General features: G+C 38.9%; 1 protein-coding gene across 1 annotated transcript in view; it reads right to left on the reverse strand.

Moving 5' to 3' along the window:
• The window catches only part of VWCE (von Willebrand factor C and EGF domains), a 30,376-nt gene that overhangs the window by 3,058 nt on the left and 4,364 nt on the right, over window positions 1–22,954 (reverse strand). The window contains 14 exon segments of the mRNA XM_032232326.1: window positions 726–816; window positions 2,166–2,248; window positions 2,882–2,978; window positions 6,212–6,297; window positions 7,967–8,084; window positions 12,777–12,862; window positions 13,848–13,935; window positions 15,216–15,298; window positions 16,536–16,629; window positions 16,711–17,135; window positions 18,609–18,782; window positions 19,912–20,028; window positions 20,156–20,272; window positions 21,501–21,629. Coding sequence (XP_032088217.1) covers window positions 726–816; window positions 2,166–2,248; window positions 2,882–2,978; window positions 6,212–6,297; window positions 7,967–8,084; window positions 12,777–12,862; window positions 13,848–13,935; window positions 15,216–15,298; window positions 16,536–16,629; window positions 16,711–17,135; window positions 18,609–18,782; window positions 19,912–20,028; window positions 20,156–20,272; window positions 21,501–21,629 — 1,788 coding nt within the window.

Genomic DNA, 22,954 nt, shown 5'->3' on the forward strand with positions numbered 1-22,954 from the left:
TGTTTCCTTCCGGCCTTCCTTACAGGATTAGCCCTGTAAAGTGGGGAAAAAACAAAAGGAGATTTCTTCCAACAACCGGTTCTCTGAGCTGCTTAGAAAGTTAACAAGCAGTTCTCCCGAATAGGTGCGAACTGGCTGAATCCCACCACTGACTGGATGAAAATATGAAATCCAGAAATTATGCAAAACTCTTCATCAGTACACAGAAAACAAAACTTGTGATATAGTTTTGTAAAAGAACTATATATAGTTTTAAAAAACACACTTTTTTAAAAAAATTGACTTGCAGTCCCTTGATTGCTCACTTTTTTAAAATATTGTTTTTTTCACAATAATTGATCTGTAGCACTGTTTACTTCTGGACTGGCCAAAAATTTCAATTCCTGCACCATTCCAACAAAAATTGGTTTAAAAGCATTATTCTGGCTTTTTAGTGCCCTTTACTAGTAAAAAAAGAAGGGGCATTTCTATTAAATTTTCTCCTATAACTTATGTACATTGGGGAGAAGCCGGATGCCACAATGCTAAAATAAGGTCATTTATTTTCTCCATCATGTTTCTTTATTTTCATCTTAGTAGCAAAATAACTGTAGTCAATAATTGTGTTTCAAATGCAAACCAAGACACAAATTCTCCTGAAAAGCAATAGCAAAAAGCGCAATTAGTAGTATATATATTACATTTGGAATAGTCTTTTAGAAAAGCCACATTGCTGTGATGCTTACCGTGACAAATTGGACAGCACTCTCCTTCTGGATGGAAAGGGTAGGTACAGGATACGACGCAGTCCACAGGAGAACAGGCTACAGAGCCCAGCTATAAGGTCCATGCACAGACATACATAGAGTTATACATGTACACACACATGCAGAGGAATATGCACACACACACACGAATCTATATCAATGGCAAAGCAATATTATTATACTGCAATTTAAAATCTTCATCTCCTAACACATTTTTTTAGGTTTCCTCCCCTCCCTTATTTCTATTTCTTTCCCTTCCCCTGCCCTCCCCCAATAGCTCCTTAGTAATAGTTGTAGTCAGGGGTACACTTCTTGTAGTATTACAAAATAATGTTACACAACAATATTAAGAAGATGTGTTTCAAGAGTCAGGAAAATTCAAGAGAGTTGTGTTAAGTATAGGGAAAAAAGTGCAAATAGAACATTATGAGCAATTTTCAAATTATTCCTTCTTGGGTTGACCCAAGTCCTATTATTTCAGTAAGAAATATCAGGGGGTTAATTCTTGCTTTTTTAGTCTTATCCAATTTTGCATGTCCCTACTCTCTTGGGATATCCTGGGATGTTATTCAAAAGTGGGCTGCACTTGCATTCACAAGTGGTTCGCTGGTTGTGAGCGAGCACACGCTCCTTTGGGAGTGAAACAAAGCTTCAAAGAAGCAGGTAATCAATTCAGGCAGCTCCAGTGGGTAAAGCAGGGGCGGCACGAAACTCAGTTGGGCAGAGAGAGCAGAGGAAATGAGCCAGAAAGTTAGTTATAAATGGATAGCTTAGCACAAGGACAGGTGGGCGGACCCCACCAATGATCAAAGCTAAGGGTTCACCCGAACCCGCATGACCACACAGCAGCCCACCACTGACATTATTATTTTGTAATTTGTAATTTGTAAGTTTATTTATAGGCCGCCCTTTTCCCTGAGGGGACTCAGGGCAGCTTACAACTTGTGGGGAAGGGAATACAGACAGTGACATATAAAAACAGTACATAATTAAAAATAGAAACAACATTCATCATTCGGGTGGGGACGAATTACAATCTTTAACCCCAGGCCTGACGGGATAGCCAGATCTTGAGGGCTGTGCGGAAGGTCTGGAGGGTGGTGAGGGTACGAATCTCCACGTGGAGATCGTTTCATTATTACATGAAATCATGTAAAACCCCATGCATAGAAGCATGACATAATTTACATCTGCATCTCTCTGAAAGGTTATGGGAGAGTGGAGTAGATAGACCATTCACTTTTAGGAAGTGGACTCTTAACCAAAGAATGTGATGGACTGTTTGTTTGTTTGTTTGTTTGATTGATTGATTGATTAGAAAATTTATATAAACATCTACTCGCTCACAACTCTTGCTTGCTCACAATTACCAGGGTTCCACATTTTTTCAGCCTGGGGTAAGAGAAGTAGAGGACTTACCAAACAAATGCAACTTAGACATGGATCCAAGACAGAGGGGAAGGTTTCATTGTTATAGAAGATCTTCCCTGCATAGGTACAACCTTTTGTTGTGAAAGAGAAAAAACTATTTATTTGGTCAGTTTGAACCAGATGGTTCAAATCAATAAAAGATTTCAAGAAAGCGTAAGACAGGTAGACATCATATGGATGATGCTTGTTTGGGGTAGGTGGACAAAATAATTGCCTTTTGATGAAAATCTTAGGAAATGTTTATCTGAAAGTACTCACGTGTAACATGGACAGTAGACTGCTGCTAAGTATTTATTGAAAAAAATTTACTACAAAAAGCAATAGTTTTGGAAATTATTTGCTCAGCTTAAAATGCCTTTGCCTGTACATACTGCCTTCTCATAATGAGTACCAGGATACATTTTTAAATGTATTTTTTTAATTTTTTTAAAAAAAAACAGGAATGTTCATTTGAGATAGATTTCTCACATTTATACATGATCAGAACAATATTATGTCTACTTTAAAAGTAAAAGCAGAGGCAAGAGGCAGACCTAAATGGTATGTCTGCTGCGTGCATTTTCTGTACAATTTCGATATAAATTCTTAAAAATTGTGTATGCATTGGTTTTCAAAACAGCTGTATTCATGTTCATTACAATGTGGATGATCAAATGAAATATTTGGTTTCCTGAGAAGAAAACAGCTTTCTGAAAAGATTTTACCTGCTGAGCAATCTGGACAGCACTGTCCAGGGATTCGGATTGGATGAGGACACATCTCCAAACAATCTGTCCTCTTACAGCTCACTGAACCATCTGCCTGTAACAGAAAAGAACTTCACAGAAACCCACAGCACAAAATGCTGGTCTGTTGTAGGCAGGCAGACCCTCCATTGCCTCCATCCCTTCTATTAGGTTCTAGAGGTCTTCTGTTATTTTACCCGCCAATGGTGAATGTTGGATGGTATCATCTTGGGAGAGTTGATTACAACCTTAGCATTCATATCCTAGACTAGAGCCTCACTGGTGTTCTGCCTGCACTCTGCAATCAGGATTAGCCCAGAGATGGCTAGTTTGAGGCATCAGTGTAATAACAGAGAAGGTGTCATCACTTCTACCCAGTGATAGGATTCAAATAATTTAACACCTGGTTCTCTGCCCTAATGATTTCTTCCAACAACCACTTTGCCAAACTGTTCAGAAAGTTAACAACTAGTAAATGGTGCGAACTGGCTGAATCCCACCACTGCTTCTACCCAATGAAGCCTATGGGGACATCGTAGCAAATGAGCAGGTAGCTGATTTGCACTGGCCAGCTGAGTTCACCCTTTTTTAAGCCATTTTTCGCCCTCCCCAGGCTCCAGAGGCTTTATAGGAGCCTGGGGAGGGCAAATAGAGGACCTCCGGAGGCTTCATGAGCTTCTCTGAAGCCTCTGGAGTGCACAAAACTGGCCCTACGGGCAAACCGGAAATCCAGGAACGGACTTCCTGTTTGCTCGGAGGGTCAATTTGACTGCTCCAGAGGCTTCAGGGAAGCCTCTTGAAGGTCCCTGAATCCTTCGTAGCACTCAAAACGACCCTCCGAGCAAACCTGAAGTCACTTCCAGTTTGCTCTGAGGGTCATTTTGACTGCTCTGGAGGCTTCAGGGAAGCCTCCTGAAGGTCCCTGAAGCCTTTGTAGCACCCTAACATATGGGGTGCCGCAGGGTTCGGTCTTGTCCCCCCTATTTTTCAACATCTACATGAAACCGCTGGGCGAGATCATTCGGCGGCACGGGATAAAATACCACCAGTATGCGGACGATACTCAGTTGTATCTGTCCGCCACGTGCCAACTCAATGAAGCGGTGGACGTGATGAACCAGGGCCTTGAAGCTGTTAAGGACTGGATGAGGGCTAACAAACTTGTGCTCAACCCAGATAAGACCGAGTGGCTGTTGTGTTTCCCTCCCATTAATTCGGCAAGTGTTCCATCTCTCAGGCTGGGGGGTCAAACATTACACCCCTCAGACAGGGTCCACAACTTGGGAGTCCTCATGGACCCACAGCTGACTTTTGAACACCATTTGTCAGCTGTGACCAGGGGGGCATTTGCCCAGGTTCGCCTGGTGCACCAGTTGCGCCCCTACCTGAACCGAGAGGCTCTCACAACAGTCACTCGTGCCCTTGTGACCTCTAGGCTGGAATACTGCAATGTGCTCTACATGGGGCTGCCCTTGAAGAGTATTTGGCGACTTCAGCTAGTCCAGAATGCGGCCACGCGAGCGATTGTGGGTGCACTTCGCTTCACCCACATAACACCTATCCTCCGCAAGCTGCACTGGCTACCTGTCGATCTCCGGATACGCTTCAAGGTGCTACTTGTCACCCATAAAGCCCTTCATGGTAGTGGATCTGGGTACTTGAGAGACCGCCAACTGCCAATTACCTCCACGCGACCAATTAGATCCCATAGATTAGGCCTCCTCCGAGTTCCATCTGCCGGTCAATGCCGACTGGCAACTACGCGGAGGAGAGCCTTCTCGGTGGCAGCTCCGACCCTATGGAACGATCTCCCCATGGAGATTCGTACCCTCACAACCCTCCAGACTTTCCGCACAGCCCTTAAAATCTGGCTATCCCGTCAGGCCTGGGGCTAAAGACTGTAACCCACCCGAATGGTATGAATGTTGTGCTTTAACTATGTATTGTTTTTACGTGTTAAATGTTTGTTTCCCCCTCCCTTCGAGTTGTAAGCCCCCTGAGTCCCCCCAGGGAAAAGGGCAGCATATAAATAACATTTCATAACTCATAACTCAAAACGACCCTTCAAGCAAACCGGAAGTGACTTCCAGTTTGCTCGGAGGGTCGTTTTGACTGCTCCCGCAGCTTCAGAGAAGCCTCCTGAAGGTCCCTGAAGCCTCTGGAGGGCTTCCGGGGGGGCAGGAGAGGCTGTTTTCACCCTCCCCATTCTCCTATAAAGCCTCTGGAGCCTCTGGAGGGCGAAAAAAGCATGCAAAAATTGGGGGGGGTCACACTTGTAGTGCGCGCATGTGCACTGGGGGGTCGCACATTGCATTATGGGTGCAGCATGCCTGCACATGCCCCCCCCCTGCACTCCACCCACTTATGGCACGTGAGCCAAAAAAGGTTCGCCATCGCTAGTATATGGCAACCAAGGGATGCCATATACCTTTGAGTGTGCATTGCTTCCAAGCAATGTGCACTCTCCCCCTAGTCATTTTGGCTTAGACTGCAGAAAAAACCAGATCCCTGATTCCTAGTGGATCTTCTCATGTAATACATAGCTGGTACTTGTCAGTCTCAGACTGATTTTTGAAAGAGCAATATACTAATGCTTTTTTAAAAAAGTTGGGTTAATCCTAGTCCAGTGCTATGTGAGGGGTCTTCGGTGCTCTCTGAGCTTGCTTGTTTTCTTGCAGATATTTCATTAGCACTGATGATGTTACCTAGTTTGGGTAATGAAATATCTGCAAGAAAAAAAAAGCAAGCTCAGAGAACACCAAGGACCCCACATGTCGCTCTAAGCTACAAATATTTTCCTTTATTAGTACCAGGGCTATGCAGAAAATCAATTTCAGCCAGGAAGCAATGGACTCTGAGAGCTGTGAATTCCTGGTTCTGTCAATAGTGTATGGTAATTGTTTTTTCCCACTGCTGACAGGAGCACTTAGTGTGAGGAGAAATTAAGCCAAGTGGTTTCCTTTCACTTTCCTTAACTTGTCCAGCATTAAAGCAGTAAAATGGCAGACTCATTATTGAAGCAGACTGTTGATTGTCAAAGAAGGCAACACAATATACACCAGCATACTTTTTTGCCCAACCAAGATTCTGGAGAACTGCATTTAATATAATGATCTGTCTCTGCCAATGTGTCCCAGAATGCACAGACAAACATTCCTTAAAGTATCCACCTGAGTCTTCGCAGAGCTACTTAAGAGCTACTATAGCAAAGACAGGATAAAAATCTGATGATGATAATGATAGTAAAATATCATGCGATAGAAGACTGGAAAGTTAAAACTAAGTGAAATAGAGCAGGTTATCATTCACCTGGCAGATGCATAACTCACAGGGATCACCCGGCGACCAGAGTTGTCCCACTGGAAATTCAATTCCATTGTCATCGATAAAGCAACCTGGTCCAGAAAAGAGAAACAATGAAGAGAAACATCTCAAAAAAGGTAAAAGGCTCTCCCTTGCCAGCATGCTTGCTAGGACAAATATTATCAGCAATTTACATCAAAATGTCCATGGTTGTAAAAGAAAATCAAGACCTGCAGGGATGGGTAGTTTGATACTTGGTTTGATGCAGTGGTGGGTTTCAAAAAATTTTAGAACCTATTCTGTGGGTGTGATGTATTATCTGGGTCATAAACCACGAAGAAAGTAATGCACTATAAAAAAAATTGCTAGAACTCCTAGAGAGGTTTCTAGGGATTATGATGCAATGTTTTTCTACTTGCCTTCTTTTATACTGGCTCTAGTTGAGGCAGAGCTATAAAGGACTCTTCTTGAGGCAGGGCCACTTCTGAATGACTGATTCCAAAGAATGCTTTCCTTAGGGAAATCAGAAGCCAAGATTATATAGTCTACTAATTTTATTTGGCTTTATATTTGCATATGCATTGATGCTGGTTTGCTGTCTGTATCTTATCATTTTGTGTAGGTATTGAATGCATGGGTGTGGATGTTGGTGATGCTACTTTTTCTTTAAGGGAGGAGAAAGAGAATAGGATGCTCTTGTTAAAGCAATTTTGGACCATATGGAGTAGGGATAATGTTTGCATTGTGAAAACTAACCAGATAAAGAAAAAGTATACTAGATGTTTGAAAATTATTCTATGTTTTAATCCCCTTTCATCTAGAGAAAAACTGTCAGGTCAGTCTGCCTTCTGGTTTATGAACTTCTTTTTTAAATTTAATATATCTTACAAAAAAGCTCAAAAATTAAAAATGTAAATTAAATGACTCTATGAAGGATAAATGTGTATTTTATATATTATATTTATCAATAGTTACTAGTTTACCAATGAATTCACTACTACAGTGTAAACAATAGAAGATATTATTGTAAGATATCATGAAATCTCTCCCATCAGAAAAACATACTGCTGTGCTACATCCTTTGATTAGTAGAAAATATTGCTTTTTCTAAAACACATAGATATACATTTCTGACAACCATTTTTTGGCATCTGGAATAATATCACTTTTCCAGTTTCTTGATACTGTATACTTATTTTGTTTGGCTCCCTCAATGCTCAAGGCAATCACAATAAAGAATCAAATTCCAAAGCTTTGGTATATAGTTTAACATTGCGTTCACATCTTAACGTATATTAATTAAATACAGGTAGTCCTTGACTTGCAATAGTTCGCTTAGTGACCATTCAAAGTTACAACGACACTGAAAAAAGTGACTTATGACTTGAAAATTTACATTCAATTTGACAAGTGACTCATATTTACGACGGTTGCAATGTCCCAGAGTCATAGGATCCCCCTTTGTGACCTTCTGACAAGCAAAGTCAATGGGGAAGCCAAATTCACTTAACAACCATGTTACTAATTTACCAACTGCAGTGATTCACTTAACAAATGTGGCAAGAAAAGTCATACAAACTCGCTTGACAAATTTTTTACTTAGCAACGTACATTTTGTATACATTATTATTACATTAATATTATTACATTAATACACATTAATACATAATTCCCTAAAATATATACATGATATTCCATTATTCCATGAATCTTTGCATCATAGATGTATATGTTCTTGCATGCTGGCTGCAGGGGTCTCACCTGTCATGAGTGCAGTCTTTCGGCAGGTGAAGCAGCACTGTCCTGGAGCCAACAGCCAGTCCTCACGGGGACATCCTGGGGTGGGGCATGGAATGAAAGAGCACTCCACTTCACCTTGCTGAAGAAGCACATTATTAATGAAAAGGACACAGAGAGGAAGTCATCAAGACAGATGTCCACAATTTCTTTTTTACAGAGATATTTCCCTTTTTAAATTAGGGAAATCTCTCAAGCTATGCAGTTTCTCTAGTGATTTTCTGGATTGGTTTCAATCTGGCTTCCAACTAGAACAGGGGTGTCAAACTCATGTCGTCACGCAAGGTATCACAACTTTTCCCCCCTTCGCTAAACCGGGCATGGGAGTGGCCATGTGTGATGCATCTGGCCCATGGGTCACGAGTTTCACACCCCTGAACTAGAATATAAAACTGAGAATTCCATAGTCACATTAGTAGCAACCTGCTGTTGGCAGTAGCTGGATGAAAATAGGGTGCCATCTACCATGTTTCACCAAAAATAAGACAGGGTCTTATTTTCTCCCCCCCCCCCCCGAAATAAGCACTTGTCCTTATAATAAGGCCTTGGGGAGGTCTTATTATTTTTGAGGTACAGGAGGCGGTGAGCATGGTTAACTTATGGCTGCTGCTATGTTGCAATATTTTCAGGGAGAGCTTATTTTGGGGGGAGAGATTATTTTAGTGCATGCGCTCAAAAACCTGATTGGGCTTAATATCCAGGGAGGTCTTATTTTTGTGGAAACAGGGTACTTATTATTTGTGTTATTTGTGCACCATCATTCTTAATACCATTGAGGACTACTCCAGTTATGTACAAGGGATATTATTTGTAGAACGCATTACCACATGACAGTATTCTTAGTCCAAATAACTCCATATTTAGAAAAAGGATAAAATATCTCCAGAAATATGCTCTAGGAGTTGCCTCATGTGATTGTACATGTTATATTTTTAGACTGAGTTTGACTATATTTGTTTGTTTGTTTGTTTGTTTGTTTTTGTATTTTTTATTTGTCACAGATTTCAGTGCTATGACAAAAGAAAGATGTGGCATGATTTAAAAAAAAAATGCTTCAACATTTTCTACCTGGTCCCTTCTTTGCCACAGAGCATTTGAGGACTATTAGGATTTCCCTTCGGAGGCCTCATTTAGCCAATTTCACAGTTGACATATAGTTCTGGAATACCAATAAAACTCATGTAATAGTTTCAAGTTTCTGCAGTGAAGCAGACAAAATGTTTCTCCTTCAACAGATAAGAAAAATTACAAGGGTTTAAGGATAACCAGAAAGAAAAGATCAAAGTCATCCTTCTAAATAATTGAAATGCATGTTTTCTTAGGTAAAAATGATGTAAAGCACAGACTTAAGCTGCTGCCAATGTTTATAACTCATCATATGCTTTTCATTGGGAGAAAGAAAAATGTAAGCCTATAACAGTGTGTATTTGTGTGTATGTAAGAAAAAGAGAGAGAGAGAAATCAAGAGAGACAGTGTGTACTAAGTGAAAGAAAATTAATTTGAACATCCTCTGAGATAAGTAAAGGTATGCCTGAGAAACTTGTAAAAGATGTATAGAGGTGTCTGAAATATTGTTGAAAATATAATTGTAAAGAAGATACTTTTTATCATCTTTGATGGTCTTATGATGAAGAAAGAAATACTGGGGCCAGTTTTATATTTTAATTCAGAAGATTCTTTAAAAAAATACAAAATGGAAATGAGAAGTTTTTCTTTTAGGACTATTGGAGAAAGAACTTGAAAAACAATTGGAATTTTGAGAAGAAGGCGGGGCTTAGCAGTGAGAAGACGGAGTTTCAGGCTATTCCTGAAATTCCCCTATTCCGAAGGAATTTTGGACGGGTCGTCGGACCATAGCTGTCCCGAAGAGACAGTGAAAGGTGAAGGGAGATCCAGTGACCTCAGAGACGTTCACAAAGTCTCTGGGGGGCTTGGAATTAACCCCTCCTGCCAACTCCTTTCTGGATTAGCTGTATGCTAACCGAAACTGCAGGTTGCCCCTAAGAATGGTGGAAGTGGATTCAACTGGTAAGCTGATTTTATTACTCAAAGAGAGACGGTCCGCACTAAAATTTAAGCTAATTGAAACCAAAGAACAGAAGAATCTAGCGGCGAATTGTTTTTTTTAATGGATTTATGGCCAGTGGTTACCCTATTTCTTAAACACTTCAAGGAATTCTTCAATAGCAATAGCAATAGCAGTAGACTTATATACCGCTTCATAGGCCTTTCAGGCCTCTCTAAGCGGTTTACAGAGAGTCAGCATATTGCCCCCAACAATCTGGGTCCTCATTTTACTCACCTCGGAAGGATGGAAGGCTGAGTCAACCCTGAGCCGGTGAGATTTGAACCGCTGACCTGCTGATCTAGCAGTAGCCTGCAGTGCTGCATTTAACCACTGCGCCACCTTGGCTCTTCAACATTCCCCCCTGACTCTTTCTAAGTGGGTTGTAAAACTAATCTACTACAAATTGGTTTTCTACGCTCTGACACTTTTATTGCTTGGTTGTGTTGGTCTAAGATCAGATAAGATCGCACAGCTCCCAGCGTGTTTTTACTTGCAAATATCTTAGAGCCTCTAACTGCGCCACAACATGGCGTCGATTTATATTCCCAAGGGCTCGTTCCAAATACTTTTTTCTGCATTTCAAAAGTTGTTTGATTCATATCAAAGATTTGAAAAAAAAATGGATTATTTGACATTAAAATATGAAGAAAAAGGTGAGAACGTTGAATGTTCGAATGTTCCTGAAATACAAATGAAGAATGTGAGAAATGACGTCTGGTCTATCTCGGAGGAAGAAAGGAATGCAATGCTGGAAAGGGGGGCAGCTATACAGATTCATTTTAAGAGACAGAGCGCAGGAGGATTGAGAAGTATTAAAGAATCTACACTTTATGAAACATCATTATCAGATTTCTTAATTCCACCCTTGAGAATTAAAGTCAATTTGAAAAGTTTAACAAGCCTGGGACAACATTATTATCTCATCAGAGACATCCTGAGCAAAAAGGTGCGAAGATATCCCTGTTTGGACTTGCTTATAAAAACATTTGGTAAATCTATTCAACGAATGACAATAGGACTGAGAAGGTTTTGTTATTGGAGAGACATAGGCTGATAGATGGAAGAATACAATTTAAAATTAGCTAAATCTAATTACTCTTATTTGTAATAGATATAGCTGAATAACAATTGATATTGATAGTAATGTATAAAATGTGGAGTTGATATGATAAATAATAATTGGATATGAGAAAGGAAGGTTGGAAATACTTTTGGACTATATACAAAGGTTATTAATCACAATAGTTATCACTATTAAAAAATAAAATAAAATATATACAGTTAAATGTTAATTAATATGGGGAAAATGTTATGATATACGATATAACTACATAAAGAAGGGAGAAAGATAATATACTGCATGGAAGATGGAATTTTTGGTATTAAATATTATGGATGTTCAACTAAAATAGGATATGAGGATTTGATGTTAATAGAGGATTTTACAAACAAGTAAATGAAATGTCAGCATGTGGTTATGGATTAATTCTTTGGCATAGTTAAGGTTGAAGGATGTTTAAATCAGTGTTTTTCAACCACACTCTAGTGTGCCGTGACATAGTGTAAGGTGTGCCGTGGGAGAATTACTTTATATATAGTCAATATAGGCACAGAGTTAATTTTTTTTAACATTTTCTAATGGTGGTGTGCAACGTGATTTTTTTCATGAAAAAAGTGTGCCTTTGCACAAAAAAGGTTGAAAAACACTGGTTTAAATAACTGTGGTTAACTAAAAGTGGAGGTATAATGATGTCAATATGGTAAACATTTGAGTTAAGATATTTGAATTAATATGAATTAATGGAAGAGATGCGCCAAAATATGTTGTAACCAGCTGATATACTTTTTTTTTATAATATATACCTGTGTTCTTTTTTTTTTTTTTTCTTCCCTGCCTTGCCTTTTTTTTTTTTTTTTTTTGGCCTTTTTTTTTGGTTTTTTTTTTATTTTTTATTTTCCCACTGGTGTGGGCATGTATTGTTTAAGATTATTATTATTGTCAATATTTTTAAATTATAATTACAGTCAAATGAAAATGGATATATGATGATGGTGATATGTATGAATATTTGAGTTAAAATGCTTGAGTTAACATGAGTTATGTTTGTTGACTGTGGAGGAGATGTTTATTTGTGACCGACTGATACACTTTCTATAGCATGTAAAGAAAGATGTTGTACTTGTTTTAAATTAAAAATTGGGAAAAAAAACATTAATAGAAAAAAAATTGGAATTTTGTTATTATAAATGTTGACTGGTGAGAATTTTATATGCACAATAATGAAAAGATACGTCAATTCCCACAATGGAAGAATGAATGGAAAAATTGACGGAGAGATGACAAAATTAACGGTTTCAATAAAAGGAAATAATGTATACAGTTTTATTTCTACCTGAAACCACTTGTGGACTTTATACTCAGAACAGGAAAAAAATTAATCCTGGCTTTTGATGATTAGATTATACTATTGTTACAGAAATGGCTAGTATTTACTAAACATATTAAGTAAAAAATTGAGGTATTTTATATTTCACTGCACTGAAAAAGATTGGAAGTCACTGTTTTTGTTTCTTTCCCTCTTATCTTGCACCGTTCTTTTTCCTTCCTTAATCCCTTAATTATCTTTGTATTTATGTATTTATAATACAATAAATTTCAATATTTTTTTAAAAGGTAGATGAGAAAAGGTAGATAAAACACATACCCTGCACACACAGATGGTGCAGTTATCACCATCTGGGTTGAACTCGGTCCCTTCTGTGTATATTTGCCCACGGAAATGACATTCTGCTACAGAGGAAAGCAACAGGTCAATCCTGCTATAGAAGATTTATAGCACAGGTGATCTTTCCAGAGAAAAGAGAAGCATTGGTGAACAGATAAGGGGCCAATTAATCTATAGTATCACATTTAAAAATGTACAGTTGTAATGATCTTGTACCCATATCTCTTACGATGTAAATTTATACCACCATGTCTCGTCATGCTGCACAGATTTTTATTTATTTGGCATCCTTGCTTGAAATTCTTCCCACAAGGTGTAATATCAAATGTATTTATTTTTTCACAACAGAAAAAGATCTTTCATTTACTTATTCCATGCCTCTTAAAAGGTTCCATTCATTGCCCTAATTCCCACTTTAGCTAAATGTAGTAAATTGCCTTGGAAATTTTTAAAACTGGAAAACAGCATAGAATTTCGATGTAGGCTCTTTTCATTTATGGCCCTCCAGGTCAGTAGATTTGTAGAAAATGTTTTGCTTTCCTTACATCATGCAGTAGAGTTCTTGCTGCGTACAACTCTCTACTTTTATGACTAAATGTTCTTTTACTCAGGTTCCTTCCACTTAGAACACTAGATACTAGGAACAAACTTCTGAGCTTATACTTTTTTTGATGTATTTACTTTCTATGTGCAGGTTATTACCCACCGTTATCTTAATAAAATCATGACATAGTCACTTATTCCCTATTTGCATGTGAGGAGGACATTTCAATATTTCAAGGACAGATAATTATATTTACTTAACATTTCCATTATTTATTGTTTTATTTATTTATCACTTTTTTGACCCCTCTCCCCAAATTCACTTATAGAGGGAAGCACTCAAGCATTCAAAAATCTTTATACTGTGAATCCTATATATACTCATAGGATATCTTACTTGTTGGGATAAAATCTTTTAAAGAATGACTTCCCACCATTTCCACCCTTCTTGTTTTACACTGTCTCAAAAGAAACAAGATGTCTTCAGGGCAATAATTAAGTAATCACCTGGCTGGCAGGGACAACAATCAGTCTGAGCAGAACTGGGACATGGACTGGGTGTACATTCTGCAGAAATACAGGAAATGTTGCCTGCCTGGAATGAAAAACAAACATTATAGTGCGGTTTGTTTGATTTTTCATTTTCTACAATGCAGTTTCAGCCTGATGACACATCTGGATTATATTTGTGAATGTGTTCCATAAACTTGTGGCATCAGGATAATTTAGATTTCAGCCACTATAATTTCTAGGCAACAAGGTAAGAAAAACTGTGACAAAGAATGAACGGATTGTTGTGAATATAATCCTTCATCTCCCAAATGCTCACACCCATTGTCTCCATTAAATTCCAAATGCTCCTCACTCGGACCACCTCAGTGCATTTTGCCATCTCAGATAAACAGTACATGTTCTACATCAAGTGTTTAGTATCAAGGCCACCAACACTATTTTCGGCTTTGAGACGGAGGCATCCTACAAGCATCTCTTTGGCAATAAATACAATACCAATTAAATTAACACTGGAGAATATGCTCTCCTTTCGTGACACCTACTGCTTAACAGTAGGATTAGTATTGTTCCTAGCCATAATGTGGCTGGTAAAGAGTCTCAGTGCATCTCATCTATAAAATTACCCCTTGGAAAAACTCTGCTCACCCAATCAATTCTATGCACTCTTCCTGGATAGCAGACTTCAACCACTGGAGACAGGCATCCCAGTGGTTATGTGGATAAGAGTGCTAACAATGAAGGCTGAAAAGGAAGAGAGTACAGCTTGTAGTGAGGGGATTGTAAGGGGCATGGGAGAAGGATAGTAACACACTATATCCTGCTCCTGCCTAGGGAGTCCTTGTACAGGTTTAAAATCAAAGGAAACCCTCCTTGAACCCTCTGAACAGCCAGGTTCAGAAAAGGCGTTTGGGTGGCATGAAAGCAACATGAAAATGCAAGTTTGATAGAAGCTGGAAAATATTTTGTCTTTCACTATAGTATTGTTCTCCCCTCTTTCTGTATTTTTGGGGGGGGGAGGAAAACTTGGCATCTTTGATAAATAGTTGAAAATCAGTGACCCAAGATATGGCTACATTATAAAATCATGTGGGTCTGAAACTACATGTTAAATTGTATAATAATTTGTACTATAAAGTAAAATGGAGGAGGAAGAGGAATAATTCCATCTCTTAATTCAACCCTACTTTCTGGGATATTGGTCAAAAAACAGATGCCCATCAAAACATTTACGTTTCAATACAATGTTGTTAGATGGCTGCTAGCAAAAGCAACAGTTATTATATTTATTTTCATCCAAAGTATTAGCAAGTATTAATTTACATGTCCTCAAAGAAATACCAGCCCCAACTCCCTGAGGCTCACCAGGCAGACACAGACTGTGCAGTTCTCCTCAGAGAGAGAGAATACGTCCCCTTCAACTCTGGACATCCCATAATAGAAACAGCCTGTAGGAAACAGGAATGAGAAGATTCTTCTCTGAAGGGACAAGAACTGAGGGAAATAGGCCCCATTACACTTTCTCTTAACTGGGAAAATTTCAGTGCTCAGCATGTAGATATTTTCAAAAACTTGTTAGATACTTATACATGTAACAATATCATCATTTGCAAGTCACAGATAATTCAAGGCATCTCTTGGCTGTTGAACACAGTTAAAAGCTCTATTTCACTTATGTCCAACATGCAAAGCTACCTATATATTACACTATACACTTCTATTAGGCCCAACAGTCTTAAAGAAGGCCACCAAGATGGGAAACGTTTCTCCCTCTGCTGTGTTCATTCCTTTTCTGAAAACTTCACAGCTATTATTTTTTAAGGTTAAAGTAAATCTAGATTAAGGAATATCTGTATGTATCAGGATAGACCTGTGATACTGCACACGGTGTCCATAATGATTGAGTGCTATAGTAGCATTGTGGTTGGATTTAGTTCAGCTCAGTTCACCCTTAGCCATAGAAATTAACTAGTGTCTTTAGGCTGGTTACTCTTTCAGCTCAACCTGCCTCACATGATTCTTTTGGTGGGGTGAAATAGATGAAGGGATTGCTATGAACACTGCCTTGAGCTCCTGAAGAAAAGATGGGATATCAGTCTAATTAAGAAATAAATTCACTACATTAAAAATGGCTGAAATTGCCAAACCTTACAAGGTTCAAACCATATTAGAATCAACAGATGATATTACTGAAATCTTATAAGACCTGAAAATCTCATGAGATTTTGATCAATTAAACTTTTTAATTTTAAAATTTGTGGGTCAGTGCCAATTTTTTTTAGTTTTCAATTAAACGTGGTCTAAAAAAAACTATGCTACAGTTTGCTAACTGTATACAGAATGTTGCATAGCTGGATACCAGGAGTCAAGCTCAACTCATAGGAGCATTTACCTTTTACACAAAATGTCAAGTTGCACAAGACATGGCACCTGTTGAATAAAGATTCAGCTGCCTAGTTTTCAGATGCTCCAGGGAGCATCTGAAAACTATTAACATTTATTAACAAAAATGTTAATTAAAACAGGAATGGAGACTTACTAGGTAGAGTTTCAGAAATTAGGGACTGCTTCTGATCAATTGTGAGGGAAGGGGGTATATGGGGAAAATCCTCCATGGCTAGAACAAGGGAAGACCCACATGATCCAATCTAACACAAGCATTGATCTACTTGATACTTCTCTCACCTGTGCAGGCAGGACAGCATTCTCCCGGGGCTGGGGGAATTGGGTGAGAGCAGGAAACTTCACATGTCACTGTTTGACAAAACACTTGTCCACCCTGAAATAAGACAATACAGACAGTACCAATGTAACACTTGAAGCTGGAGAGTAAGATAAGAACTCAAAATATGTCATATACCTCGCAGGAGCAATTCAGACACGGTGCCTCTGTCCAGGAGCTGTTATCTTCATGAAGGACCCCTCCATGCCAGCAGGCAGATGGAATTGAGGGAGTCAAAGGGCTTGGGGGAATGGATGGGCTAAACTTCTTTGGTAACAAGGGTGGCAGAGAAGGCCTGGCAGTTTTGGGCCAGAAAGAGGTGGCAGAAGATGAGCTGTGAGGAGGAGATGAGGAGGCAGGAGAAGCTGTTGATGGAAGCACAGAGAGAATGGGAACAAATGGAAAAGGAAATGGTGTTTCAAGTACACTCGAGGGAGCAAGGTCTGGGGAACCCCTGGGGGGCAAGACAGGTCCTATAGATTCTGGAGAAAGGCGTAGCAGAGTCTGTGGCTGCTGAAGAGACTGCAAAATGGGAGAAGGGACCAGGCTGGACTTCGAGAAACCTGTGAGGCAGGAGGGAGGAACGGGGTGGGGGCGGGAGAGAGAGAGAGGGAGAGAGGGAGAGAGAGAGAGAGAGAAATTATCAGACTACATTGGTAAACCAGACAGGAAGCATAATCTAGTCACAAATTCTACTTTACAAGGCTATATTATAAGGCTATATTAACAGAATCTTGGTAATTCTGAAGTACAGACTTCCTGCCATCACTTTTAACTGCCCAAAGCTTTTACACTGTGCTCTCAATTGTGCCTTTTACCCAGCTTTTGACTCCAGTCTTATCTGATTTCAACAACAGACGCTTTTGAAAACCCTTGTTAATTATTATTATCCATTATTGCTAATGGAACCCAAAAGGGTTGCTAAATTCTGTCTCTCTAGAGTAAACGAAATCCCATTTTGGAAAAAAAAATTGAGAGCATCTGTCAAAACAAACTGCTTATGGGGCAGGTAGAATTTTGAGTAGAGTAGAGTTTACTAATTTCTGTTTATCTGCTAAAAAAGTTCACATGCAATAAACATCATTTAAGAGACACTCAATGAAAAAATATGTTTTTGAAAGATGCAAACAGAAAGGTTTATTTTTATTTTAAAAAATCAAACACATAGAGTGAAAAATACATATTGCAAAAGTATGCTTCAGGGAAAATTATGTAAGAAACAAGGTCAGATAAATTTGTATTAAAATGTTTCTTGGAAATGATTATCAATATAATATGAATCAAGGTTTCAGTATATTTTGTCTATATGACAAAAGATACTGTTTAAAACTGCTGCAAGTTATTTTACAGATCTTTTAAAGCACATTAAAAAAAATCCTGGAAGGTGGGATGTGCCTGCCTGCCTGCCTGCCTATTTAGAAAAATAAACCTCTGCCCCAGAAAGCTGATCTGGCGAGCTCCACGTACTGAGGGAAGATAACTTAATCCAACAGACTGAGAGCCCTGTTTTAAAAGCCTCTTTGAATTGATCTTGATTTTTTTTAAGTTGGGCAAGAACCAGTAGGTATAACTAAGACCATTGGGGATCTCAGTAACAAGAAAAAAAGACAGGGATTTTAATTGATAGTTGTTATAGTTCTGTTCCATTGGAACAATACATTTGGCAAATGTATACATTTGGCAAAAGCACTATCACGGGTGAAACTTGACAGGACATTAACCAACATAGATGAGATGAGCAAGAAGGTGGAAACAGCATTCTAACTGAGATTTCTAGAGGAACAAATGTAGTCACCATCTTAGGCAGTTTACAGCAGCAAGCCAGTCTCTACTGGGCTGAATCACTTTGGCTTATTAAACAGATGTAGAATAGAATTACACATTTTCCAACATCTCCTTGTTCTCCCAGTGCTCACATTCCCAGAGTCTCAGGATTTTACTAGTTGATCAGTTTTTACCACAATTAACAGATAATTGATGCAATGCAAAGGATCAAGAAGGCTTTCTTGTAGAATGAACTATATGGCAGTTCTTACCTTCACAAGACAATCTGTCCACACTAAGTCGGTAGCCTGGATGGCAGCTGCACATAAAACTCCCCAGTGTATTGTGACAGGAGTGTTGGCAGGTTCGCTTCTCACTGGGTCGGCGGCATTCATTCACATCTGCACCAGACAGACAGGGCTTACAGCATAGCTAGCTCAGCTCAGCTCAAGCTTGTAGCTGGGCAGAAAATTTTGTTGCTTAGCCACTTTAAAGGTACAACATCATTTTATTAGCATGCAAACAATAAAACAGGCTTCCAGCACAGCAGTAGTAGCTTGCTAGAAGACAAGAGCAAAAGGAAAGTCAGAAATTATATACTCTAGGCCTACTACATTGCAAAGAAAATAGAAGTCAGACACGGTAGAAATTATAGTATGACATTGATAAATATTTTGATAAGCCCATCTGAGTGACTTTATTATTTATATTTGTTTGTTTATTATTTTATCAAATTTCTATAGTGGCCATGTCATCTAAGTATCTATATATCCCTTCCTACTAGGTCAGAATGCTAGCTGCACTATTTCAGAGATATGGTCAGAAAATAGAAACAAGTTAGCTGCAAGTTCTTGACAGATTTTATCCCCTGCCATCACTCAGGACCAATTCAGCTTGCTATTAATATTTCCTTATAAGGACACCTTACAGAAAATGTCATGGAGGTTCTCACTCATCCAGGTCATGGTCATCCCAAAAGGTGCTTTTTTTCAAACAGCAACTGGAGGTTTTTTAACATCTTCAAGAAAAATCAAGGAAGTCCAGTTGCTGTTTAAGCAGTTCATATGCATGAGGGGACATTTCATAGCTCTGATACTGAATGCAGATTATGTATCTGTGTGTAGGGAGGGTACCTTGTACCACCACAATATTGAACAGGAAAACTTTCCCATCATTATTTCTCAATTTGGGAAAGTATATCTGCTGAACTTAGATATGTGAGACTGTCAGGTATGATACAAAGAACAAAGAATTCAAAGAAACTAATCAGCCCCCTTTTAACCGTGCAGTTTTAGAAGCCCAAATAGTTTTGTCACTCTGATTTGGAAAAACAAACCACACTGCAGAGCCCTGGAGTCACAGTCGAAACAGGCTGTTCCCCAAAACTAAAGCAGGGATGATAACATAACTGCCTGAACCTTTTTTAAATGAAAGAAAATAAATCTTTCAAATGATTCAGTTCCAATTTGTTCTCCAGAAAGTTATAGCTCCCACAGAGCTTTTAGGCTAGGGTAAACCACTTGTTTTAGAAGAAAGTACTTTGCTGGATTCTCCAACAAAAGCAGAATCACTCACCCACACACGAATGTCGGTTGCCATGAAGGTAGAATCCAGGATGGCAGGAACATTGATAGCTGCCGATACTGTTTTGGCAGTGCTGCTGGCAAGGTGTTGTTAGGCACTCATCAGTATCTGGGATCAAGATGATTAACATTGTTGGACCATGACAATCTATCCTACCAATGTTTCTTCTGCAATTTCTTTTAAAAAAAAAAAAATTCATCCAGAACTCCCTTCTTGCAATTCCAGTCTGACCCACCTTGACAACTGTGCCGGTCAGTTGCAAGTTGCATCCCAGGGCCACATTCACACACAAAGCCCCCTTCTGTGTTCACACAAAGCCCCTCACAGGAAGCACTCAGGCACTCATCAATATCTGCAGAAAAAATATTGTGAATCAGCAAATATGAAGACAGGAGAAGAGATCAGCTTCACCAAAAGACAAAAATGGGGAGCTAAACAATCAAAATCAGTGGGAAACCTCTTATGCATTCATATGGGACAGAACTAACAACTTAAAGCTGGCAGGACACCATCTGGTGTCAACCAAACTTCTGTGCCATGTAGAAAAAGAGAATACTTGTTCTGCTTATTAAACAGAGGGCTAGAGTTTTTGTTTTTCAAAGAATGCCAAAACCTTATTTAAAAAAAAACAGATTTAATGCTCTTTGTAAAGAGTGTTAAAGTCATGCACACAAGTTACCTCTGTAGTGATTGATCAGTGATGTAGCCTGTGGAAATCCAATCTCTCCAATAGCCCAAGTCAAAGTGCCCAAGGAGGACCCTACTGAGTGATCAGAAGGCGGGCTAGGTATAACAGAGTAGTGGCTGGGATGGATAACTTGAAAAAACATTTCAAAAGAAGGCAGCGCCAATCACTTTCCTAGTGTCATGTCTGTGATGTCAGCAGTTGAGCTTGACTTGAAGAAGAGATTCCTTTTTCTTTTTTAGTTCATTTTGAATCATTTTAGAACACTGAACCTATTACCACACATTTCCCCTTTAGCACAACTCCAATATTATTATTTTGGTCAGTGCCGGTTTAGCATTGTTGCTGATGTATTTGTGTGTCTGTGTACACAGAAAGTCTTTCAATGAAAACATGCCACTGAGCAAATGCCAAACCAATTATCTTTTTCACAAGTCTTATGCTCAAAAATACATTTCAGGAGACTGAAATGCTAAACAAGCCAACATGAATTACAATTATTGATCCAACTTTTAAGGTGCAAACAATCTTTTGGATGAGGGTGACCCCTTTCCCCTCCTTTCCCCCTCCCCCAACCCTAAGGAAGAGCTCTGAAATATGTAAGGCTCATATGGCATATGATGTTAAGAGAATGGTTAGAATTGAAAATTTTGACCTTCTGGTGACTTGTTTCCCATTTGTGGGCAAAAAAGTGAAAACGATTGCTCATACCAGATCTCAGCAGCAGGATCTGGGGATGTTCTGGAGCCATAGCTGAGTGGCCAGATGTTGACCAATCTAGCTATAGCTAAAGAGCAATGACTTGTTCATCTAAAAGTGTAAAAATTCCCTATGACTCTTGTGTTGAAGGTCCATTTCTCCTGACTCCCAGGAGTTACCCCATTTTCTGGCTTACCCACACAACGTACACCATTAGCTGTTTCGGTCATAGAGAATCCCAGAGGGCACACTCTTGCCACCTCCTGGCAGCCCCCATGATTGCAAGTGAGGTCACAGCCATACTCCCCACAGGCTCCAGGAGGGTCTGTAAAAAAACAAGATGGGACAGTTTTACAGAGAGATTGCAATTAGGGGAAATCTGTAAGGTAATAAGAATGACTGTGAGAAGGGACGAGGCAGACGAAAACATCCCCAGTTTCACTGCTACATGAACAGAAATGTCTATTCCAGCATCTTCAGGATGAATAGGGCTGCAAAACCTGGAATGACTAGAATGGTAGCAAGAAGGGTTCTGACAGAAGTTAACGTTTGTAGCTCAAGGTTGAACTATGGGGTCCTTGGTGCTCTCTGAGCTTGGTTGTTTTCTTGTAGACATTTCATTACCAAACTAAGTAACATAATCAGTGGTGATGATGCACTAATTGACAATGTTACCTAGTTTGGTAATGAAATGCCTAGAGAGAAAACAAACAAACTCAAAGGAGCCCACAAAGAGGTTTTTCTGTTATCCTTTTGCTGGTCCTCTACAGTTTTGCAACCCAGAAGTGGCAGTCCTGGAAAAGATCTTATGGAAAAGGTTTGATGCACTGGCAGAGTCCACAGAAAGGAGAAACCTCTAAGTTCAAGAGCATTATTTTCAATCAGCTGTTTTGGGTGTGCTTTTAGTGAAAACAACAAGTACTATTTAGCTGTTAAACTGTTAACATAGGTTATCAAAACAAAAGAAAGCAATACACATTCCAGAATCAACACTAACTTGATGATGTATAACCAATTGGTCAGTCAATAGTGAACAGTAGAAAACTCCTGACTGGTAAGAACATGCAAAATAGTATAAGGCTTTCAAGGGATGATTTACATGTATTGTCATATTAAAGTATGAATATTTGTATTTGTATTTGTATTTATTAGGATTTATAGGCCGCCCTTTTCCCTGAGGGGACTCAGGGCGGCTTACAATCATTAGGGAGGGGGTGCAATTCAAAAATAAACAATATGTGAACAAAGTAAAATAATAAAAACACAACTTGCATTCAAATATGCAATAAAACTGGATCGCTGACATTAAGCATTGAAAATGGACAGGGTGGAAATTTGATTCTAAGAATATGTGTCCCTTGCTGAGATCATCATAATACTAGCTCTCGTCTAGGAATATCTGGCCAGCCACAAGTTTATGAACTGTGATTCCCATAATCAAGGAATCAATTACATGATTTAAGTTACAATGAGTTTAATTTTAATTAAATCTTTAAATTAGATTTAAATGCACTGATGTTATTGGTACATTTTATATATTTTACTTTTCTAAATGCATGAACAGAAAGGCAAGATACAAACTTAAAAGTTATAACAACTTATATTATAATAAGATATAATAACAATATTAACCAATAAAATAAAGTATCT

The sequence above is a fragment of the Thamnophis elegans genome, chromosome 1 (assembly GCF_009769535.1).
Source record: "Thamnophis elegans isolate rThaEle1 chromosome 1, rThaEle1.pri, whole genome shotgun sequence".
In the NCBI taxonomy this organism is placed as follows: Eukaryota; Metazoa; Chordata; class Lepidosauria; order Squamata; family Colubridae; genus Thamnophis; species Thamnophis elegans.